The 23,476-nt window shown below is 53.8% G+C and overlaps 2 protein-coding genes across 7 annotated transcripts in view; both read right to left on the reverse strand.

Annotated features, from left to right (window-relative positions):
- Positions 1 to 3,416: 3,416 nt before the first annotated feature.
- AKAP8L (A-kinase anchoring protein 8 like) lies at positions 3,417 to 14,947 on the reverse strand. 2 transcript variants are annotated; one of them, XM_054807802.1, is made up of 13 exons: positions 14,822 to 14,947; positions 13,324 to 13,356; positions 12,121 to 12,361; positions 9,597 to 10,065; positions 9,033 to 9,156; positions 8,810 to 8,865; positions 8,183 to 8,219; positions 6,827 to 6,935; positions 6,327 to 6,468; positions 6,063 to 6,168; positions 5,454 to 5,584; positions 4,876 to 4,971; positions 3,417 to 4,549 (listed from the first exon to the last, which is right to left on the reverse strand). In XM_054807802.1, exons 1-13 carry the CDS (start codon positions 14,832 to 14,834, stop codon positions 4,049 to 4,051), a joined length of 2,058 nt encoding a protein of 685 aa, XP_054663777.1. In that variant the 5' UTR covers positions 14,835 to 14,947; the 3' UTR covers positions 3,417 to 4,048. The 2 variants fall into 2 exon arrangements, with proteins under 2 accessions (XP_054663777.1, XP_054663778.1); XM_054807803.1 differs by lacking the exon at positions 14,822 to 14,947 and adding an exon at positions 14,293 to 14,636.
- Positions 14,948 to 15,801: 854 nt separating this feature from the next.
- The window catches only part of WIZ (WIZ zinc finger), a 54,525-nt gene continuing 46,850 nt past the window's right edge, over positions 15,802 to 23,476 (reverse strand). For 4 of the 5 annotated variants that reach the window (XM_054807805.1, XM_054807804.1, XM_054807807.1 and 1 more), the window contains 7 exons: positions 22,371 to 22,535; positions 21,179 to 21,682; positions 19,300 to 19,836; positions 18,535 to 19,065; positions 17,838 to 18,284; positions 17,394 to 17,586; positions 15,802 to 17,206 (listed from right to left, as the gene is read on the reverse strand). In XM_054807805.1, the coding sequence (XP_054663780.1) occupies positions 17,047 to 17,206; positions 17,394 to 17,586; positions 17,838 to 18,284; positions 18,535 to 19,065; positions 19,300 to 19,836; positions 21,179 to 21,682; positions 22,371 to 22,535 (2,537 nt within the window). In that variant the 3' untranslated portion in view covers positions 15,802 to 17,046. The remainder of the gene's footprint in view (positions 17,207 to 17,393; positions 17,587 to 17,837; positions 18,285 to 18,534; positions 19,066 to 19,299; positions 19,837 to 21,178; positions 21,683 to 22,370; positions 22,536 to 23,476) is intronic. The other variant, XM_054807806.1, reaches the window with a different exon arrangement.

The raw sequence follows: 23,476 nt of genomic DNA on the forward strand, positions 1-23,476 counted from the left end.
TTCTATATGGAACGCCCCAGAAACAAGTTCTACCAGCCGTCCTTAATTGCCGATGACCGACAGACACCCCAGCGAGCTCGAGCACCTCGAAACTCCTCACTGTGAGACGCTCCCCACAGCCTCTGAGCTACAAGGGCGGACGCGTCCGCAGGAAATCCTGCCAGGAGACGGGGCTGGCTGCTCCGAAACACCCCAATGCTCGCCTCAAAACCTCCTGCCCTTTCTTTCCCCAGATCTTTCCTGCAATCTCTTCCCCGGATCCTTCTTGATGCTCCTAAAATACACCTTTACAGGAGGGAAAAAAAAAGCAGGCTGCCCTGGGCACAGGGGTGATGAGGCAGGATTTGTAACCCCAGGTGGTTAGAATTAGTATAATTATTAACCAACATGATAAAATACACCCAAGAGCATTCGCAGAAACTGAGATCTTGGCTGAACAATCAGAAAACACAAATTAAATCCGCTACCGCCCCCCGCGCCAGGACCACTGCCGAGGGTAGTGGCCTCAGACATAAGGATGTTGTGGGGAAAATAAAACGCGTTTATGCTCAGCTGCGTAAATTTGAATTGCGGCACTTAATTGCGTGTTCTCCAACGAATCGACGTGGGATACAGCCAGCAGATGTACGAAGCATGGAGGGAAGCAAGCCGAAGCAGTAATTCGGCTCACCTTTCCTTAGGGAAAAGTGGAAGCATCCAAAAAACATCGCGACGGGCATAAATCGAGCGACGGCCAGACACATAGCACCTACATCCTAAAGCCCGTCCGTCCTAGCAGTCAGCACGCAGGAGGAGCCGTGCTGAGCTCTACGCGATGGCAGTTTTCTTAAGAGATAATTCCTTCAGGGAAAACATTTACAGGGAAGGTGGAACGGAAGGATTTTAGCGCCCGCAGACTTCGAGCCCTTCCCGGCTGGTTTCCGCTTCCTCACCTCTCCACTCAGCGTTCTCTGACTCCGCGGGGAACGAGGTGCTTGGATTGTTCCTGCAGATCATCGGCTTTGAGCAGTCCGAGGGGATTTTAATTAGCACGACTAATTAATTGTTGCCAGATGTTTGGAGTTTACTGCCTGCATCCTAGAGGAGCACAGAGCCATGAAAATCTTAATGCTGTAGATAGGAAACGCATAGTGCCCCTACGCAGCTTATCTATATCTGCGCTTAATTCAAGGATTTTGGCTCAGAACACAAACCCACCGTAATAATTAGCGTATAAAGACCCAGTTACACTGCAACCGTAAAGCCCCAAACGCTCCTGAGAAGCTGGATGAGCCCTGACCTCATCAGTACGGCAGCACGGGTGGCAATCTGGGCTCAGCACCAACTCACGCACGCCGGCTGCCGCTCGCGGACTCGCTCCTTGGCCAGACCTTTGGTTTAAAGGGAACGTAAAGCTCAGAGTCCAAGGGAAGGGCTGTTGTACAATTAATCTGTCACCAGAAGGTAAACGGTGTGGGGAGGCGTCCGAAACGCACCAAGTACCTGTTTATCAACCCGAAAAGCAATTGTTGAAGGGATAAAATTCACCTGCGCAAGGGGAAGCTGGGTTCTGCTAAGAGGAGGGGAGATGTTCCTTCCAACCTGAACTTCAAACACCAAGGTAACTTCACTCAGGCCCCAATTGCACAAGAAGGGAATTAATTACAAATTGTTCTTTCATTTTTCCTCTCCTTGTTAATAATCGGTGGAAAAAAAAACCCAACAGGTAGAAGATGACCAGCGCAGCAAGCAGCCCAAGCTCCACTCACTCTTCCCTGCTGGAAGTTCTGCAGATGTTTTCCTTGATGCCAACGCTTCTGGAGCGAGCAAAGGGGGACGGGAAGAGCCGCCGACCCGCCAGACCACAAGATGAAGACTCTTCTCCCCAAAACCCAGCATATTTAACACAAAACCTGCACCCCTCCACGGTCCCTCTCCTCAAAATTCGTTTCTCCAGCCAGAAAGTTTGAGAAATGGGGATGGTGGAAAGGGGAACGTAAGGAAATAAAGCAGAAAGGGGGAGGTATGAGGAAGGTGCAACTCTATTACAAATAAAAGCGAGGTTTGTCTGTTTTTAAAAAGAATGGCTGATTCACAGAGATCTCACCACTTTCAGGACCCAATATTTAAGATTACAGGCAGCCTACACCCATTAAAGAATCTCAATTTTCTTAAGTAAACCTTAAATCAAAGAGACTTCCCTCATAATTCTTTCTGAAAATCCAAATCATCGATCACACAGTAAAACTCAAGCAGAAGGCAGATCTTAACACTTCAACAAAGCCAAGCCCAGTTGGTTTTCCATTGGGATGGGACGAGGTCATTATCGAGATTGGAAAGTTTCCACAGAGAAAAGCAGGAGGAAAACCTGGAAATCGCCCCAAAACGAGGAGGAAAAGCCAGCGGCTGCAAGAGGAGGTGACAGAATCAAGCCGATGATGGTGGCTAGCTGAATGCCGGCCTGTCTTCAAAGCCAAAATATGTGAAGATGAAGCTTGAGGCAGCTTTCTAACCCCACACCCCTCCAAAATTTTCCCCCCACTGCCACCAGCACCCTCCAAGACACCCAGTTCGTTCCCACAGCACGGTAATTAGGCTGCTCTGAGCTCAAAACACACATCAAAGTGACATTTGGGATGTTGTTACAGCACCAACGAGTTATTTAGCGACTCAGGCTATTAATTATGTTTGGAAAAAGAATCTTCCAGACCTAGTTTGAGATGTCCGTCTGCAGAAGAAGGGGTCACCGCTCGGGAAGGGGAATGGGCAACGCCAGGATAAACAGTTCAGGACCTGAGCTCGGTGTTTTCATGGGCAATTCATCTCCCTGGCACGGAGCAGGCGAAGCGTTCCTTCTCCCGGAGCTTGTCTCATCCGTCTCTCAATCCCGTTGGCGCGCAGAGGGTTTTGCGGCCGAAGGACCGGGCGGTCGCTGCCACCAGGGACCCGCGCTGTGGGAAAGGGTGTGAGGTCGGCACTTTTGTCTTCGCATTAATGCTTCCATCTCCTTTTCTGCCCATCGCTGGGGAAAACTTCTCGTACAAGTGACACCAAGCTGGAGGTTTTTAAGTCTGGATGTGGCGATTCCAGGCAAAACGTGTCCTTATCCGTCAACCCACCCGGCAGAAAGCTGCCGGCCGCCTCTCTCCATAGCACCAATAACCTCTGCGGTGTCACGGAAACTAATTTCCTTATTTCTCCCTCATTTCAGGAAAGGGAAACCATCCTCCGAGTGATGATGGACCAACGACAGCTTCAACCAAGCGTTTACTAGTACCATAGGTGAGTAATTCAGCTCCATCTGCTGCACCGAAGAGAGAAAAGCCGAGCTAAACCCAAATAACAAACCAGAGCACGGAGACACGAGGTTTGTAGACCGGTTCTAAGCCTCCAACCTCTCACAAGCTTTACCAGGGCACCAGAAATTAAGGCAGAGTCACAGGTCATCTCAGGATAGTCCTTTTATCTCCACCCACCAAAACATTCACCTTTAAAATGAAAGCATTTTACAAACAATACAACGTTGACACCACTTAATTTCGCTCCGCATTAAAAGGAAGAATAAAACATCAGGGGGAATATTACAGTCACGTGGAAGTTAACGGCGTACACTGCAGAAATTAAACCCCCGGAACCAAATTTCTGATGTTTCCAGACAGACAGACTAAGGGGACAAACCACAGCTTTGTTAAATATAGAAAAGTTTCAATTCAAGGGGAAGAGAAGAGGTTTTGTTTTTGCCAGATCGTGAAGTAGCACTGGTTTGCACACATGCTCGAAAGGAAATTCTCCTAGTACAAAGCCATCTAAAAAACAGAGACCGCACAAAACCTAGCTACTAAAATGAAGATTTGGTAAAAAAAAAAAAAACAAAAAAACAACCCACAACATTTCCTCTATTTTCCAAAAATTCACTTTACAGGTCAAGGCTTCCACTGCCTAAGTGAGTTTAGTAGAATGAGAACTCAAAAGATGTGCTATGAAATTCACAGATACAGTTATGTTTAAAAAAAAAAACCCACAACAAAATACATCAGGTCTTTTACACATCTGGTTCCCCGTCCAGAGTTTACTCCGCATCCTCCTCCTCTTGTGCTGCAGCAGGTTCTTCGCTCTCTTCCTCCTCCTCATCCACCTCCACCCCTTCTACTGGCTGTTGCTCTTCTTCCTCAGGGAGAGATTCCTCCGCAGGCGGGGACGTCTGCTCCTCCGCCTTTTCCGCATCCGGCTCCGCCTCCGTTTGTGCTTGTGGCTGCGCAATTTCTGTCTCTGTCCCCGTTTCTTCTCGCTCCTCCTCATTTTCACCTCTTCCTGGGTTCTCTTCGGGATCCTTGTTTTCCTCTTCCAGATTTTCCTCCTCTGGATTTTCATCATCATCTGGATTTTCCTCTTCCAGATTTTCTTCCTCTTGATTTTCCTCCTCTGGATTTTCTTCTTCTGGATTTTCCTCCTCATCCTTGTTTTCATCTGCTCCTTCTGCTGTTCCTTCCTCTACACTTCCACTGGGTCCCCCTTCTCCTTCCTCGTGCTCCTCTTTTTCTTCTGGATCATCCGTGAAAGGATTCTCACCCTGAAAAAGAGAAGACAAGCGTTCGTCTGCTGCAAGTTTATCCCCAGCTGCTTCGAGGAATTCACACCGGCCACACGCCAGCAAACCCTCCCAAGAAGTTCAGCATTACGGCTGCACCAAAAGCGGTTGAGTGAGCAGCTCTTGAAAGCAGATGCCACCTCGAGAATTCAAATCAACACTAAAATTAGCGGCGACAACGCAACAGTCAGGTCTCCGGCCAAAAGTTTAAACTGGAGACCTCGTTCATCCTGTTCGCTCAGGGTTCGGTGTAACACAGGGCAGGAAGATGACAGATGAAGTCATGAAATATCTCCACAAATACTTACCTTCAGGTACCGCTCCAGTTTCTTACTGATTAATTTGTTGTTGAGAATACTCCTTGCAACTACTAGCGACGATTTCTTGGACTGCTCCATCATGGCCTGTATGGGAGGACAAAAAAAAAATTGCACTTAAGATGTAACGCATCGAGATTTACAGTTGTGTGCCGACAGATGTATTTTGTACCTAGAAAGAGCCGTCGCCTGACGGCCGTCACCTCAGCTCGCTGCTCATGGGTATGGTAAAGTTTGTCACAACAGCATCCCACGTGCACGTGGGGAAGTCAGAAAGTTGTTTATTTTGCAAGAAACAGGGCGAGACACACGAGATCTCGTTTTCACACTGGCACGAGGCTCCGCTGAAGGTGCTTTAATCCCATGAACACCTTCGCTTGCCAACTTTTACAAAGGCGAAGTTTTTGGGGACCCAAGAACAGCCAAAATTAACTGCAGACTGTGGAGAGAAGTGCTGAAGAGGACGAAGAAAAGTTCTCCCTTGTTTCACGAACTAAAACCATCCAAATTCGTGCTCCTGTTGTTGCCGAAGCCCGCCAGACCCCCGAGGCGCCGGGCTGCCCACTCACCCTGCGGTTGTGGTTGTGGTCGAGCGACTTCAAGTGTTTCTGGATGATGCCGTACTGCATCGGGATGAAGAGGTCGCAGGCAGCGCAGTGAGCCGCCTCCACCTTTTTAATAAAATGCTCCATGCCAACGTCTGAAAAGGAAGAGAGGAACGGTAGTAACCGGAAAAATAATCCGGGGATTTGTGCTGTGTTCCAGATTTTAGTGGAAATTACGTTACAAACTCGCTTCTAACCCTTGCACCAGCATCAAAACAGTCTTGCCGGGGAGCAGGAGCCACGCGGAGTGTGCGTTACGTACGGCCAGGTTCACGGAATACCGCTGGCCCCGAGACAAGCCTGGCCGCATGCCGCAGCGCCACGAGCTGCGGCCGCATCAGCACTGCGGGTTTGCAAAAAAAATTAATCTCTTCAGCCAGCTAATCACTTATCTAGCACCCACAAAGCCGGGTAATAACCTGAAGCGGCTGACGGTGCACTTGAACTTACAGTAGGTTTTACTCTTCAGCAACACCAGCAGGTTCCCCCCCTCCCCTTTCTACTATTTTTTAATTATTTTACTATTTATAGAGTTGATGAGGCAGCCGATGCACCTGACAAAGGAACTCTCACCTTGTGTAAGATCTTGGTCCCTGTAAATCTGCTGAATAACCGCATTAATGTCTTCAATTGCTTTACGACGCTCTTCCGTTTTCCTAGTTTTATTAGCAACGTATTCCTATACGGCAGAATATTTGGTATTAATTACTCCACCTTCTCTAACAGTTTCCAACACCGTTACTTAGGGGGGCAGTTTAGCTCTACAGCATCCCCAAAATAAAAATAAACCCCAAAACTTCTGAAACCCGGGGGATCGAAACGTAGCCAGAGGCTCACCTGGAGAAAATCAGCTGTTTGTTGAGGCAACTTGGTTCCAACAAACTTGAAGTGTTCCTTATGGAATTTACTCTCAAGGTGACTGTTCATCTCGTCATCGTAGAAGGTCCGATATTTGCATAACGAACAAACAAACTGGATCCTGTCGAGAGGCGCGAAGGGAAGCGATATTCAAACCAATCCATTCCAGCTCTACACGGCACCGCTTTCCCACCGGATCTACTCCCCCTTGGGCTACGTAAGGAGTAGCAGATAAACTCATGGAAGTCTCTAACCCTTAAAGCATTTACGAGATGTTTCCCAGAGATATTCCCCGTTTCTATTTATTTTTTAAGCATGGACGACAAGAGCAAAGCAGCTTCTACAACCAACAGATAAAACACTGGGACAACTGGGAACAAAAGGAGGGATCCCGGCCGCAAACACTACAACCTCTGAGGAAAAAAACCAAACCATCAAACAAGCAACACCACTAAAAAATATAAAATCGGAGACATTACCTTTCTACCATGCGATCCCGATGCCTCTTCTTTTGCCTCTCTTGAGTTTTCTTGCCCGCCTGCAATTTGCGTTTGATTTGACTGATCTCTTCTTGAATTGTTAAAGCACCTAAGTGTTTAAAGCAGGTTGTATTTCAGGGCACCACCTGATTAAAGAGAATTTCCCTAGACAAGTTTAGTCATCAGCCCGACCAACCCGCACAACGTATAGATACCGTAGAGTCAAGAAGCTGCTCTCACCAGCCAATGACAGATAAACCAAATTAGCTTCCCCCTACCCCAAAAAAATTGCACTGGGACAAGCTTGGTGGGTGGAGAACCACAGCAGAAAGACTCTAACACTGTTTCCCAGCTCTTTGTTTTAATTACCATTTGCTACTACTGGTTTTTACGAGGTTTTAAGTGTTAATTAGTCACAGGTTTGATTTATTTAAGTACCACCCGCTCCGATTTGCCCAGCCTCTCACAGCTAACACTGGCAACGCAGTAAAGCTCGGGTGAGGGGGATGAATTTACACCGCTTATTTTCAGGACAAAAAACCTGCTTCTCTGTCCGCCCGCCCTGGTGACAGATCCTGGGATCAAATTCACGCCGCCCGCCGGCGGGACGGGCAGCGGGGACACCCCCACGCACCTCGCCAACGGGTTCCTTCCCAATCCTCCTGCTTCTCCGAGCTCCCTTTGCGTATCGCCGTGCTCCTCCAAGCCGGGAAGCTCCATCCCATCTCACAACCCGAACAACTTACCCAAAAATCAAGTCTACGGTACGGCCGGGAATTAAATCTGGTTCCCTAAGCCCCGGGGCTAGCAGCTTCACCAACCTACCTCGACCGAGGGATCCAGCTCCTCCCTAGCAGGGCTTTTACAGCATTTCCTTATCCCTGAGCAGACACAAAGGATGGGATTCATCGGACTAAATGCAGACGTTACAGCTGAGCTAGCCCCCTGGCCTCCCGGCAGTGGAGATCTGACAGGTCTCATCCTGAGGATCAAGCAAACCGGCACCCGGGGAAGAGCCCCCCGCCCCATTTCTCTCTGGCGACGCAATCGCACGCAAAAAAAAAAAAAAAAAAAAACCACCCTCGACTGCTCTGGCTCGTAGGACCCCGTCTCCGATATCTATCGTGGCATCAGACCGGCGTCCCCAGGGGACTCGGGGGCACGCGTGGATGGAAGCCAAACGGCCCTTCGTGGAGAAGGTGCACAAGTTTAGCTCGGGTCACCAAGACGCAACGACGGCGAAGCCACGAACGGATTCTAAGAACCGAAGGAGCCTGAATAAACCCAGCGGATTTCACTGGAAATCTCTCTTCTGGAGGAGGGGGTCACGCTCTGCCGTCACGCATGCCAACTCACCTTTCTCCGAATCTTTTCCTTCTTCATCTTCCCCCTCCTAAAAACGTAATGTTGGGAAGTTAAAACCATCGAGAGAAAGCGAACGCCTGGTTTTGACACCTTCGCCAGCACGCTGCCTCCCAAACCCTCCCCAGGCACCCAAAAAGCGACATCTCCACCGGATCGGGCCGCTCCAGAACATCCGGCACGGCAGGAGATGGTTCTGCGACGGCTGCAGATCTTAAATCCGAGAGGTCAGACCTCACTGCATGGCGGAGGGGTTCCTTCAGCCCCCGACTAGAGCCAGGCAGCGTAATCCCACACTTGGGGATGCGCCAATTGATTTTTTGGCGTTTTCCTTACTTAAAGGTCTTTGCACGCGGGTATTTTACTGCGTTTCGACGTCGTAAAGCATCTCGCAGCGACAGGGCAGCTGGTGGGTGGAGCTGGGAAGCCCCCTTAACATCCACGCGTCCCTCGATGGAGCATTTTGCTTCCATCCGCTTCCCCCAACTTGTCCGAGCTTCTCCCCCGCCCCCCGCCAACTCGATTTGGGAATAACACGGGAGTCCAGGGATCCGCCCTCACCACCTCCAACCAGAACTACAGCTTTTAATCACGATAAAGCGGTTTTCAAGAGCGACTTACACCCCTGGAGCCTTCTTTCTCCTCTTTTTCTCCCGATTCTCCTTCCGTTCCCTCCTCTGAAAGAAACGCCACAGTCAGCATTAAGAGAAGTAACCCAGGTCGACACCAACAATTTCACCACCACGTTAAATCGTGCGGCAAAGCACAACGGTTCCGCCGGAAATAAAGACAGCGGCGACTTTCTAACGCTCCCGAGCGTGCCACGAAGCCGTTCCGCTCTTACCGTTGTCGGAATCGGAGTTATCGGAGCCGTCCGTCTTCGCCGCCTTGCTGTCAGGTTCGTCGGAGCTGTTTGTTTGCTTCCGCTTCTTGGCGGTGGGATCTTTTTTGATTTTCTTTTTCTGGGGCTATGAGAGAAGAGAAAGGTTAATTCCTGCCATACGAGCGGGTGCCCTCCACGGCCAGCGAGGTTTTATTTTACTCATTTTTAGCGAGTTAAGCTTCCTGTGTTAAGTTTCTGACAGGCGGAGGCGATCAGGAAGGACGTAATCCACCACACCCCTATCCCGCAACACGGGGGATTAAGCCGTGAAGGACCGCGATAACTCTCCTACCTTCAGAAAATAAAGATTTTAAGGATTAAAACATCTCGTGTATCAATACTGCTCCACAACTGAGCACGGCCTCCTCTCTCTGCTTCGGAGAAAACACACTACAAAGCCAATAACACGCAGAATTCTGTATTATCGCTTCCCAGAGCGTATTTTGGAGCCCTTCGCGTGGGTCTGTTGGGAAATAAATCTCTATTCGAGCCGAGCAGGTGGAAGGATATCGCACAAATACTTACTTTAAAATCCGAGTCCCACATTTTCCAGTTTCTCCTCATTCGTTGTTTCATCATTCCTCCTCCGTAACGCATATTTCCCGAGAAACCTCGCATTCCCTGGAACATGCCGAGTTCTGGGATAATGTTGTGGGAGAAGAGGGAAGGGAGCCTGGAGGAGCCGTGGGGACCGAGACCTCGCGATCCCATCGATTGCGGCGGCTCGTTCCACTGTCCGCCCATGCGCCCAGGATAGGAAGACGCCATGGGTCTGTTATTGCGTCCGTCTCTACCCCAATTCTGACCCCGTTGACCAAAGTTATCCCGTGCTCTGTTCTGGTATTGATCCCGGCGGTTTCCGTAAAAGTTGTCGTAGTGACCTTCGTAGGCGTTATCGTTATCGTGTTCGGATTCGTTGTAATCGTAGCCGGATCGGTACATGTCACGGTCGTTCATCGATGACCTCGAGTCGTAGGATTCGTACGAGTCGTACCTGCAAGAGATGCGTCGGAGAGACGCCACTGAGAAACGGTGGCAGAGGTGAAGCAAACAAAACCCATCAAAATAGATTTTTTAGGTTTATTTTTTTTCAAATCAGCGGACGTGTCACATTTCACACGTGGTGGGACAGGACACGGACCAGCAGAAGCTGGAGACAGAGCGTCAAGGTTCCCGTTCCAGTGGTGGAGGAACCAGAGAGTTTTAGACACGGGAAAACCCTGACACCAGGGAACCCCTCAAACCATCCGTTTCTTCCAGAATTACCAAAATATTTTAAAAGAATAAAAACCCAAAACCCAACTGCATTGAGCAAAGGTTGCTTCACCTGCTGAGGCTGGGGGTGAGCGCTTTCTCCTTGTTCCCACAGATCCGCTTCAAATGGAGCTTTAGAAGCAGCCGAAGCGAACGGAAAGCTGCTCGTCCTCACAGGAAGTTCTACCTTACCCAGAAATACTTCCAGGAGCAGCGAGATTTACTCCTCAGCTACTCAAGGAACACTTTGGCACAACCAAAGAACCTACTGCAGACCCAGCCTTCCTCACTCCCCACACGCAATCCATCCGTTAAGAGATCGTTTTTCCCAACTGGAAAGCCGACGCGTGCCCCAACCGATTTAAATCCATTTTTTCCTCTTGGAAATGAGGCCACGGAGAATTTTTAACTTTGTATTCTGCGATACTAAAAATCGCAGCACGGGCTTCATACTGGAATTTAAAGTTTTGCTCGCCTGCCGGCACTGCTTTGACCAATGAGGAAACCCGCCGCTCACAAAAAGATCGTGATGCTGAGCTAACGAACCCCGTCAAAGCGCGACCGTGTGCCGCTGCGCTTCATGGAGAGGCCTGGGGAGAAAAAGAGTTATCCCGGCTCCCAGGTCGAAGGAAGTCGCCCCACCGATACAAGGAGAGGTGTTGGGGCTACAGAATCAGGATGGCACCGATGGAGGAGCTGCCAGCGTCCAGTTATGCGTAAGCCGGAGGGCGAGCAGCTCCTTTTCTGCTCCGTTATAGCCCGGAGCCGACGTTCTCGGCTCCTCTTACCGTGTTTTGCATTATTTCCTGTGTGGAGCGGGAATTTTTTGGCCTTTTAATGAAGCCTACCCCATTCCCAACTGATGCGGCAGCACCAAATCGGTGGAAACACGCACCGCGTGTCTGTGAGCGGGCGACTGCCGGCGCACGACATCAAAGCGGAGAAGCTCAAAACGACGTTTGAAAGGACAAAAATCCGCAGAACGATTCGGCAACCCCGTTCCGGCACGGTTAAACTGAGCAAGTGACCGAAACAAATCAATTTGACGATACGGATGTATGATTTCGTAGGAGAGTTACTGGCTTGGAAGCGTAGGAGCGGAGTAGGAAACGGTCACATCGCATTTATTGATATTTACTCCCGAGTTTTACTTTTTTCACCGTACTTTTACTTATTTAAGTCATTAAAGACCTGGAACAAGTCATCGCCCTGCAGAAATACCAAGTCCTGGCTCAAAGTTTGCTGTGCACATTAATAAATTGGGAATCTTTGGGGAAAAAAAAAATCCCGTTTATTAGTACTAAAACATTATCGTGGATCAGCAAGGAGCTGACTGTGTCGTAGAGCTGAGCGTCTCCTGCGACGTTGGCGACAAAATCCTGCCTGCAGCAGTCTATTAATCAAAATTAGTAATTTAAACTCCGATTAAGTATGAAGTAGGGCCTTGTTTTCTTTAACACTCCTCTACAAGTACATAAACTCGTGCAAACGAGGAATAAAAAGGATTCCTTATAGTAATTATTCTACTCAAGAGCCTGAAATTTTAGGCACCGCTGTAAAGGCTGCACTTTAAGTCCCAAATTTAGATTTTTTTTGCAAGATACAGATGAAAACTTTGTGTGAAATCCTATTTTACAGTTACAGCAGGTGAGAGGATGAAGCTGAGCCCGCTCTGGACACTCAGTCGAGTCAAGACACCGGAAAAAGGCAAGAATGAGGAACAAACCAAGCAGCGATGACTCTTAACGAGCAGCCGATCGTTACTGCATCTCCTCGCCTCCCGCCCCCCTCTCACCTGTCTCCGCCAGATCCGTAGTGTCCTCCCTGCATGGCGTCCGCGTCCATGTGCGACACCATGTCTAAGCGCTGGTTCATTTTGGCGATGACGGCGTCGGCGTTGCCGCCGCCCGAACCGTCGGGGTTGATGTCAACGTCCGAATTGGCCATTTCCCAGGAGTTCGACGTGGCCATGCCGTATCCGTAATTCCCCGAGTTATCCTGGCTGTATCCATAGCCGTAACTGTATCCCTCGTAACCTGGAACGACAAAAAAATAAATGAGCCGGGTTTATTTCCAGTTATCCGGCTTCGCTAATATTTTAATTTGAATTAAGATGCCCCAAGTGATCGCCAGACAGTTAAAAATTTAAATAAAAGCTCAAACTTCTATTCAATTCACCTATAAACTTTGAACTGTTGAGCTCACAAAGGTTTAAGGGAACAATAAAACGCAGCCGCAGCCTAGAGCTTCCTCCGTCTAACCCGCTCAGGAGAGGAATCAGCGCTTCCATAAAAACCTGGTTTGGGTTAAGCCAGAGGTATCCGAGAACCGGTTTTAAGCTTGACACAAAGCAGCTAGGACAGACCTTCCCCGGGAACTATATAAGCTGCTTTAGAACCTCTTAAACGCAACGGGATGACGCCGTGTCGCGTACTTGTCCTCTGCAGAGACAGCACAGCCGAGCACTGAGAGCAAAACTGCTTTCGGCCAAGCGTTTCCCACACGTTTTCTATCAGAAAGCGACACAGAGGCTTCTCCTCTTGTTAAAGGAGCCAAAACTGTTAGAAACAGGGAAAAAAACCACTGTAGGAAATACACGCAGAGCCCATTAAAAGCCTGCTGAGGCTTAAAATTTAGTTTTTTCTGCCCCCTGACCTTTTATTTGGCTGCTGGCACACGCAGAGGAGGAGTTTGTTGGATTCATTTGTGTTTCACAAGTAGCAGAAAGTTGGGGTTTTTGGGGAAAACAACTCCAAAACCCAAATATTCCACCTAAAACAGTTCTCCTGTTTACAGTAACAAAGTTTCCCGTTGGCTCCAAGGTGAATTTGTAAAATAAAAGAAGAAAATCATCACACGGGCGGAACAGTAAGAGGCTACGCGGGGGTCTGTGGCTGTTCATCGCCGACCTCTGCGTGTCTCGCTCGGGAAACGGACCTGAAGTGGAAGGTAATAAACCAATCCGCCAGAAAGTTATTCTAGTTTTTATTGTACTTGCCTCTGTTCGTCCCAGAGTTCCAGTCTCCATAACCTAGAAAAGAGCAAAAAGCAATTAGAGACAAGTTTACCGTCATCACGCCCAAAGATTCTCGTTACCCAGCGTCACGACGGAGCGACGGCCCCGATAATCCACGGCTCTTGCACCAAATATCAAAGAAATCGAACCTCGTGTCGCCCCGGCAATGACACATCCCCATAAAAGCGACACCCTTCGCTCGTCTTGTGTGAAAAAAGTTTTAATTTCAAGCTAAGCTCCCGGCAACAATTTCCACGACCGAGTATTTTTGGAGCAGAGGCGAAGCTTTTGGGAAAGTGAGAGGGATCTCGCACGGAATAAACCCCACTCTAATTAACGCTGAAAAATTAGAGACCGGGACACGTCGGGGAAGTTTTAATCCCATCGTCCGCCAACCTGCAGCCTCCCGGGACTGACATTCAGATGCCCTTTGGGGCGAGAAACGTATCTCGATGGCATCGCTGCACTTTGCCCTTGCAGGAAACCAGCTGGAAGATGGAGATAACCGGGACGGGAAGACGCAGTATGGCCGGGACACCGCCGTCCCACCCTCTCTGGTCCAGAAACCGTTACCCTCAACCTTCATTTCCAAAGCCTCGTTAACCGGGGTACGCATCAACCCACACACACGCTACGGGAAAGCGATGTTGCCTTGCAGGTTCTTGTTGGGTTTTCCCCCTTACTTACAGACTCCTCTGCCCAAAACAAGGGTAATTTATTAATTTTTTTTTTCATTCCCCACCCCCAGTGTCATCGTTACAGCCTGAGGCGCTTCCAGATAAAAGTTGATATCAAATACAGCGACAAATCGCTTCCTACGCCCACCGGACTCCACAGGTGAGCTGAGATGCCGCTCCGGGAGCCAGCGAAGGAATAAATACGTGGGGATTAAAAGGAGGAAAAGGCAAAATTGACGCTAAATTAAGCGAGGAGGAGAGTTAGAGCCGTAACCTGCGCGAGGATGAGGAATTCCTGTCAGCCGCCACCGCCAGGCAGAAACCAGAGAGAGCCTAACTAAGCTTGATTAAAAAAGAAATCATTTTTCTGTCAGAAATAGCGTCTGGCTCGCTCCCTTCTCCCCACACCGGGGCTGGAACCTCCCCCGGCCTGAGGGTACCCGGAGAACACCGGGCCGGTGTCCGGGCGGGGTAGGAGCCGGAGGGGCCGAGGCCATAGCGTAGCTCCGAGGCGCTGGGCCGGAGCCAGAACCACCTCCGGGCCCTCAGGCCCCGCTGACACAGGGACGGGGGCGAAGGGAGGGGGTGAGGCCGGGCGGCGGCAGCGGCGGCAGCGTCCGTCACCCCTCAGGGGCCCGCCCGGCCGCAGCGCCCACAGGCTCCGGCCTCCCCCCCATCTCCCCGGCCTCCCGATCACCCTCCCCGAGGCCCCGGCGGGACCCGCGGCCCTCCCCAGCAGCGTCCCGGCTCCCCCGTCGAAGCCGCCCCCGCCGCCATCTTGCGCCGCCACCGCCGCCCCTCACCTGAGTAGCTCATGATGGCGGCGCCGCCGCCCGCCGCCGCCTCCTCCCTCCTGCGCGAGACGGTAACGGCGGCGCGCGGGCCCCGCCTCCCCGCCCCATTGGCCTCACCGCTCCTCCTTCTCCGTTCTCATTGGTCGGCGGTCCCTCCGTTCCCCGCCGCTATTGGTTCAGCCTCCCCGCGTGATCCGCCGCTCCCATTGGAGGCTGTTGGATGTCGCTCACCGCCTCCCTAGCGTTCCATTGGGCGGCCCCCGCGGCGGTTGGCGGGCGCAGATGTCAATCGCGACGCGGCGAGCTCCTCGCTCAATGGAACCAGAAAGGCAGAGCGCCGGTTGGTCGGCGCGGCTGTCACCTCGCGCGCAGGCGTGCCCTCCACCGCTCTGTTCTCTCATTGGCCAGCTGGGGGGGGCGGGCTGACCCTTCTTCCGCCAATAGCGCTACAGAGCCGCCTTCAGCCACTAGCCCCGCCCCTCCTCGCCGCGACGCCTGCAGCTATTGGCCGCGCCCCACGTGGGCGGGTCGTGCGTGCACACGCGTGTTACACACCCGGGGGGGGGGGAACCTTTACCCACCCGTGCACACGCGTGTCCGCACCCCCCGTGTGTGCGTGAGGGGCGCACACGGGTGCGTTTATCCCCCCCAACGGGGTGGTGGTGGAGGGGGGAGGGCGCCCGTTACTCAATGGAACCCCCCACGCGTGTCACCCGTGGGCGTGACGTCACGTCACGCTGACGCCAAGACACGAAACCAACATCCCGACATCCCTCCCCCCCCCCAAATCCCCTTTAAACCTCCCCGGAGGAGCCCTGAAATCACGCCAATTCCCCGCAAAAGCCGTGGCCACGCCCCTCCCCGGAGACCACGCCCTCGCCACGCCCCTTCCCAGTAGCCACGCCCCCTTGCCCCAAGCCACGCCCCCTTGCCCCAAGCCACGCCCCCTTCCCCGTATCCAGAGACTCCGCTCTCCCCCCCCCGGGGGCTTCATTTCCAGAATTTAATCCATCGTCCCATATTCCCGGGTACAAGAAATCACCAGAATATGCCCCCCCCAAAAAAAACCGAAAAAAAACCAAACCCCAAAACAAAAAAAAAATCCACCTTGGAAATAAAAAAAAAAAAAAAAAAGAAAAAAATAATATTTATCCGTTAAAATTCCTTCCGAAATTCGGAAGTTTCGGGCTTTTTCCAAATAAAAATGAATATTCCTTATTTCTACACAAATCTAGAGTTTAAAAAAGTCAGGTCTATGGTGCTAGACGGGGGGGGGAAAAGGGGGGGGAAAATAAAAAGAAATAATAAAGCAACGGTGAAACTGGGGGGGGGGGGGGCTGAGCCGAATCCTCCCGGCGCCGCCGCGGCCGATTCCGGATGGGAATGCCGGGAATTCCCTGGGGATTTTCCGGCTCCCACTGGTGGAGTTTTTTGTTTGTTTTTAAAAATCTCCGGCGGGTCTCATCCGCTGCTCCTCTCCCGGTGAAATTAAAAGGGATGAGGCGGCGGGACGGGGGGTCGAGGGAGAGCGGTGAATCCGGCGTCGGAAAAAAAACCGGAGGGAAGCGGCGGCGGTTTGGTTTTTGGTGTGGGAAAAGGGGGTTTTGGGCAACATGCAATCCTGGAACCGAGGGATTCCGACATCTACGCGAGACTAAATTTCATCGTCGCCTATGGAAGGGGGAAAAAAAAAAAAAAGGGAGGAAAAAAAAAATCGAATATACATTAACTCTAAGGGTCATATACAAAATCCACAGCGTTTTCCGGGAACACGGCTGCTTCCCGAAATTCCCCTCCGGTCCGGTAAAGGCGACACCGTTTGTTCTTTGGGTTAAAAAAAACCAAACCAAAACAAAAAAACGGATTTTTGGGGAAAACGAGAAGGAAGGTGGGGGAAAAATTCCTCCCCTCCCCTCTCTGTGCCGGGATCGTTCCCTCCCCGATCCGGTGCCGGATCCCGTTTGCCGCGTGTTTTCCCGTGGGATCGCCCGAGGGGTTGTCTTGATCGGTTGTAGTGCTTGTGGCCGGGGTCGTCCCCCGCCCCGGCTCGTCCCCTGGATGCGGGAGAAGGTGGGGGGGGGGCGGAAAAGCTCCGGAGGGGCGAAGGCAGCGATCGATTTTCCCCCTTTCCCCCCCTAAAAAAAAAAAAAAAAAAAAGGGAATCATGGATGCGGGAAAAGGGGAAGGACGTTCCGGTGCCATCCGCTGTCGCTTCCCCGTGCCGGGATTTGGGATTACTGAGCCTCGGCGATGACCGGGGGTTCGGGTGCGGGGGGAGCTTCGCCCCGTAAAGGATCCGCTTTGGAAAAATTCATTTCCAGGATGTGTCGTTGGAGATGTCGGACCCATTCCTCCTGGATGGAGAGGGGACCTTGGAATTCCACCTCGCAGAACCTACGGAGGAGACGGCGTCAGCTCGGGAATCGTGGATTTTGGAAGGGGCAGGGTGGGGGGAAACAACCCCCCCCCCCCAAAAAGAGGGATCTGCCCCACGGAGCGGGGAACAGCAGCGCTCCCATCGGGAAAAGGGGATCCGGAGGGATAGGGGATGGAACCCCCTTTTCCCTGCGGGGTGACCCACCTGCATTTGAGGGTGTAGATGTTCCCCACGAACTTCACCAAGGAGGTTTGCGGTGGGCGAGGGACCAAGGAAGGCACCGGCCTCATCCGCGGCGGCGGCTGCCGCGTTTCCTCCATTTTTTGTTGGAATTCGGCTCCTTCCTCTTCCCGGTGGAGGGGGGCGTCCAGGGGTCTGGCTTGCCTCCGCTCGAACTCTGGGATAGGAGGAACGGAGAGATTGGGGGGGGGGTGTTAGATCGGAGTGGGGGGCACCGGAAGCGGCACGGCACCGCCGCTCGGCTTTTCGGGGAGAAGAATGGCGGGGAATTAAGTCCCTGGGAGGAAGAGGAGGAGGAAGAAGAGGAGGAAGAGGGGACGGGGACCTCAGCTAAAGATTCCCCCCACCGGGAAGGGGCAGGGCGTTTCCCGGAGATCCGTTCTCCTGGTCGGCTTCTCCCCAACTCACTGTTGATGTTCGAGCGTTGATGTTCCTCCACCTTCACCAAAGAGAGGGGAGAAGTGATCATGGGTCGCTCACCGCCGCTTCCCCCATCCAGGATTTTTCCGGCATCGCCGTGAGCCAAATCTCCCGTCAATCCTTTGCTCAGAAGCGCGACGCCGCCGGCTTGAAGGCTGAGCGGCATCCGTCGAGCGCCGCCGCCGCCGTCGTGATCCCGGGCGTGGGAAGAGTTACGGAATTTTTTAGTGAAGGGTCGTCCGCCTTGGATGTAGCTACGGTAAGCGCCGGCTTTTTGGGGTCGATGTCGGATCCATTCGCTGAGGGTCTCGATGGGCGAACCGTTAACGCACCATTCGGTGACGCCGAATTGCCGGAGGTGCGCCCGCGCGTGGCTTGCCAAGGCTTTGCGGTTTTCGAAGTAGAGGCCGCACAGCTCGCAGCAGGCTTCGCTGGCTGCGGCGGGGAGGGAACACAACGCGTCGGGATTCAAATCCCGGCGGTGTTTTCCGGCTCCGGCCCTCTCCCCCAGCCCCGTTTCACAGAGCTCGGTTTAATTTGGAACAGGACCCCAAATCTCCGCTCCCCTCTCCCCGCTCGGCAGCCCCAGGAGCCGAAAACCCTTCCCGGCACGGGGCTGGGGGGGGGTTTTCCCCGTGTTAAAGCATCTCCTCCCCGCGCCCCCCCCATCACGCCCCTCACTTACACGTGTGCGCGGGTTTGTCGTGCACGGACTTGGTTTTGAAGGGCAGCTCGGTCTGGATGTACGCCTTGTGCTTGACATCGGCGTGAGGACCCAACCGATCGTCCTGTAACGGTCGTTTGGCGGACAACGGCGTCAAAAAACCGCCCTGGGGTTTGCTGGTGAGAGGCGACAACGAGATCTCGCGGTTCAAGGTGGAACTGCCGGGGTTGGGCTTCCCCGTCCGCCCGCCCAGGGGAGGTAGGGCCATGCCCTGAAGGATTTTTCCGGGAGATTTGGGGTCCATCCCTTCCTCCCCGATAGATTTAGGGGGTTCGATGCTGGAGGTGTGCGGTTCCTTCTTGATAACGCAGGGTTTGGATTTCTTCTTGAGGATCTCCCGTAACGTATCGATGGGCGAACCGTTGACGGACCACTCGGTCACCCCCATTTGACGGAGGTGGGATCGAGCGTGGCTCGATAAACCTTTGCGGTTTTCGAAATATTCGCCGCAAAATTCGCAGCGGATATCTCGTACCGGGTCGGCTCGGGAGGCTGCGGAGGAGAAACGTGAGGTCAAGGGGGGTGGGAGAAGAAGGATCGCGTTTAACCCCCCACACACACCGGCCGTGGCGAGGGTTCCCCCAACGGAAGACGACGTGGGTTTCCCCCAAAGCACCGGGGAGAGCGAGACGGACCCCCCGCCACGTCCCCGTTCCCGAAGGACCGCGGTTCCCCCCCCTCGGCCCCGCAGACGAGAGCGGGGAAGGCGACGGCCGTTTCACTTACAGAGGTTCAAGGGTGACATCTCCTCCCGCGGGGACCAGGCTCGGTCGGACGGGTGAGGTTCTCCGTGGAGTCCTCCCGCCATCATCTCCCGTTTGATTTCCACCCTCAGTTGATCTTGTTTGAGTTTCTTCTGCAAGGAGGGAGGAGAAAGGCCTGGAAACATCTTCCGGGCAGTGGGAGGTGGGGACGAGGTAGGAGATTGCCCCATGGGGCTGCCGGGTTGCTGGACCTTCTTGGTGAGGGCGGAGATGTGAATCTCTCCGGGTCCGCGCGGTTCCAAGGATCCCATGCTGCCCAAAAGGCTCTTGGCCATGGCTTTTTGCCCGGGACCGGCAGGATTAGAGGCGCTGCTCCGCGGTTGAGTTCTCCGTTTGAGGATCTCCCGTAACGTATCGATGGGCGAACCGTTGACGTACCACTCGGTCACCCCCATTTGACGGAGGTGGGATCGAGCGTGGCTCGATAAACCTTTGCGGTTTTCGAAATATTCGCCGCAAAATTCGCAGCGGATATCTCGCACCGGTTCCGACCCCGAGGCTGCGAAGAGAGAGAGAGAGAGAGAGAGAGAGAAAGAGAGAAGAAAAACTGGCATTGCTCAATGGACGGACAAGACAAGATGCACGCAGCCCGTGGCGGCAAAACCGATCTCTGCCCGAAATGGGAAGCAGGCTCGGCTATATCGCGGTATCCCCGGAAAATGTGGTATCCCCGAAAAACGCGGTACGGCCAGGGGCTGCGGGGAGCTGGAGGACCCTCCTGGCTGCGGAGGGGAAGGGAGAAACCATCGGGATGGGGAAATCGAGGCAGATCCCTGCCTGGAACTGGCAGAAAACCACGCCAGCGGCTTGAACCCGCACGGCAAGAGAGACTCGAGCAGGATAAATTTCAGGTGGAGGGGAAAAATCGGCAGAGGACGATTGTCCAGCCGCTCCCCGGCACCGTGCGGCCATCCCCCACGGCGGAAAGAGCTCGTCGGGTTATTTCTAACCCGAGTCGGGATTTCGGGCATCGCCGAAGCGACAGAGAGGGAGCGGAGGCACGGTGGCAGCCGAAACCCGGCTCACCGCGCAGACCGGCCCCGGCCAAGAGTCGGCACGGCCACGGCTCTGGTTTTTTTGGGATCTGTCGGCCGGCGCAGGCTGCGGCGTGCCGGGGACTTAGCTCGCGGCAAGCTGAACAGCCAGCCAAGAGATCATCTGCTCCTACGGCTTCGTTAGCAGACAGCCCTAACGAAGAGCATCCGGCTTTGCCATCCCAGAGCTTTTCAGCTTGACGGTAAAGCGGGACGGAGTGATTTTATAGCCCTGCGGCTGCGAGAAACCTCGCAGGGTCAGGAAATCGCCAGCCACGGGGATCTGGAGGGATTTTAGGTCTTAAAGCCGCTCCCGCAACGAGGGAAGGAGCCGTCGCAGCCAACGCCAGCGCGTCGTCTTCCCCTTTATCACGGGAAACGGCGCCAAACGCGTCGCGATTTCCACCAGGGAAGACGAAGCCGGTGAGGGACAGGCTCACCGGATAATCCCAGTAACGAGGATTAAGAATTAACGAGCCAGAGACACCGAACAACCCTTTGAGCTCTTGACGAAGACGTTCCCGGTAAGATGCTCTGGGAGGAGGCGGCAAGAGCCGGCTGCTGCCGGGAAAACCGTTTTGGTCCCAAGGTGCGGGAATAAGTCACCGAGGGAATTTGGGGACAAACAGGGACACGGCAGCGCCAGGGTTACGTTCCCAAGACCCGCGACAGAACCCTTCCGAGCGTATCCCGATGCCGGAACCAAACCCACCACGCTCCAGCGGGATGCCCGGCTTGGCAGGAGCGGGATGGAAAAAAACCGGGAGTTTTCCCGAACGAGAAACATGGGAAAAAAAATAAACTCACTTAAATTGAGGGGTCCTTCCTCATCCGCCTGAGGCCACTGTGCTTTCGGGGAGCTCTGCAGAGGGCTCAGCGAGAGCTTGGAGCTCTTCTCCTCCGGGTTTTTCGGAGACGGGGATCCCGAAAGAGCGGGCGGCACCTTCTTAAGGATGGGGGATCCCGGTTGCGAGAGGTTTTTTGAGAAACCGGGAGGGGATTTGATGGCTTTGTTAATGGGACCGTCCGGCGGGCGATCGCCGGCTTTGCCGAGCGCCAGGAGCGTGGGTCGAGGGGAAGCGGCGGTGGCGTCTTTGGGGGAAGCGGATTTTTTGCCGAGGGTGGGAGACATGGGGCTGCCGTCGGGTTTGCCTTTTTGTTTCATCAGTTCGTAAAGCAAATCGATGGGAGCCCCGCTGCTCTCCGATTCGGCTACGCCGAGCTGTCGTAGGTGAGAACGGGCGTGGCTGGATAAGCCTTTGCGGGTTTCGAAGCAGGCGCCACAAACTTCGCACGTCGTAAGGTTCTGGGCTGAAAAGAGAAAGAAAAAAAAAAGAAAAAAAAAAAAGAGAGGAAAAAAAGAAAATCAAGGCACGGTCGAGGCAGGAGGCACAAGGAGCAGCATCCGGCCACGTTGTTTCTCCACCCCGAGGGATTTTTATCATCCCCAAACCTAAATTTTGAACGTTAAGATGCTCCAAACCCCCGTGCATGCGCAGGAATAAAGCAGGGAAGAGCGAGCAGAGCTGTGGGAGGATGAGGATCGTCGCTCCGGGGTGGAAGGAGGCTGGTTTTCCCGCTCAAGGATATTATTCAGAGTGTTTTTGGAAGCTTTGCCCACAGTCGGCGAGCCGCGGGCAGGCTCCGAAGCCCTGCCAGCAGGGGAGAGGGATCTCAAAGCGATCGTTTCAGGGGAACTTCATTAATTAGGAGAGGAAGGACTGATTGAGGCGGCTTAAGGAGGACAGGGAGCGCACGTCGGTCCCGGCAATCTTTGGAAAGCTGCTGGCGCCGGGGAAAGAAAAGCGACGTGAACCAGAGATACCGGAGTTTAACACGGCCACTCTCTTAATTAGAGGATTAATTAAGCAAAAGGACCTGAAAATCCTCCCGGATCGGGTTAAACAAACGCCTGCCAGGCTCCCCACTCTCTCTCCTCGCAGCAAAAACCCGGCGCTCGGCTGTCGGAAATGAGGAGAAGCCAAGGAAAAATACTCACTTTTGGAGTCCTGAGGCTCTGGTTTGCTCCCGGGTGGCTCAGGAGAGAGTTTGGTCCCTATCCTGGTGGGGGGTTGATCCAGCTGCCCGGCGGGAACACTTTTTTTCAGGAGAGGGGGTGAACCCACCTCCATGGCCACCAGTTCTTCCTCTTCTGGAGCCAAAACTGTCAAGAAAAAAAAGAGATTGTCGGCCCCCCAAGTCGGATAACGCAGCCACGGGGCAAGGGGGGGGGGGGGTGTCGGTGCGACGAGGTGGCTTCGTTAGGCAAAGGTTTAAGTGGCTCCGGAGCTCGAGGGGGAGAATCAGAGAGAACCGGGGGTTCTGCAGGGGGGTGACGGGTGATTTGAGAGGGGGACGCCCGCCCCGGTGGCAAGCGACGCATCGCTGGGACGGCGGTGACGTGGCAACGGGGCGCGTGGGGACAGACGGTGGCCGTTCTTTGGGGAGGGGGGACACACATTGGAGGGTGGCAGCTCCCTGGGGTGGGGGAGGACAGGGACGTTAAGGTGGCGTCTCTGCAGCTGGAAGGATGGATGGTGGCAGCTCCCTGCGGGGAAAGGGACGGGGACGGTGGCAGCTCCTTGCAGGGGGGAGGACGGGGAAGGTGGCAACTTCGTACAGGAGGGGGGACGGGGATGGTGGCAGGTCCCTGTGGGGAAGAGGACAAGGATGGTGGCAGCTCCTTGCAGGGAAGGGGACGGGGAAGGTGGCAGCTCCCTGCGTGGGGGTGACGGCCGGTGAGAGCCCCGCCCGGGCCCGGGGGCGGGTTGGGGGCTGCCCCGGCCTTACCAGGTACCGCTTCCCACCCCGGGGCGGTGCCAAGGCCGCGGCCGGGATTTGCATCCCCCCACTCAGGACCGTGTGTGTGTCCCGGCCCGTGTCCCACCCCCCACACACACACCCCCAGGGGGGCGGGGAACAGGAGAAAGGCTTCCCCCCCCCCCACCCCTCCCCGTCCCCAGCGGTGACAGGAACCGGGTACGGCCCGTTGCGAGCGGCCGGGCCGAGCCCGGGGTGTGTGGGGGGAACCCGCCGAGGGGATGGCGGGGCCCCCGTGAGGGACAAAGCGAGGCCGGGGTACGGACAAAGGAGGGCGGCGGCTCA

The sequence above is a fragment of the Grus americana genome, chromosome 33, assembly GCF_028858705.1.
Source record: "Grus americana isolate bGruAme1 chromosome 33, bGruAme1.mat, whole genome shotgun sequence".
NCBI lineage: Eukaryota > Metazoa > Chordata > Aves > Gruiformes > Gruidae > Grus > Grus americana.

Coding starts and splice junctions, on each gene's coding strand:
- AKAP8L (XM_054807802.1), bottom strand. Junction 6,936..8,182: donor AGGAAAAGATTCGGAGAAAG/GTGAGTTGGCAT, acceptor TTAAACACTTAG/GTGCTTTAACAATTCAAGAA. Junction 5,585..6,062: donor GGACCAAGATCTTACACAAG/GTGAGAGTTCCT, acceptor CTTCCTTTTCAG/ACGTTGGCATGGAGCATTTT.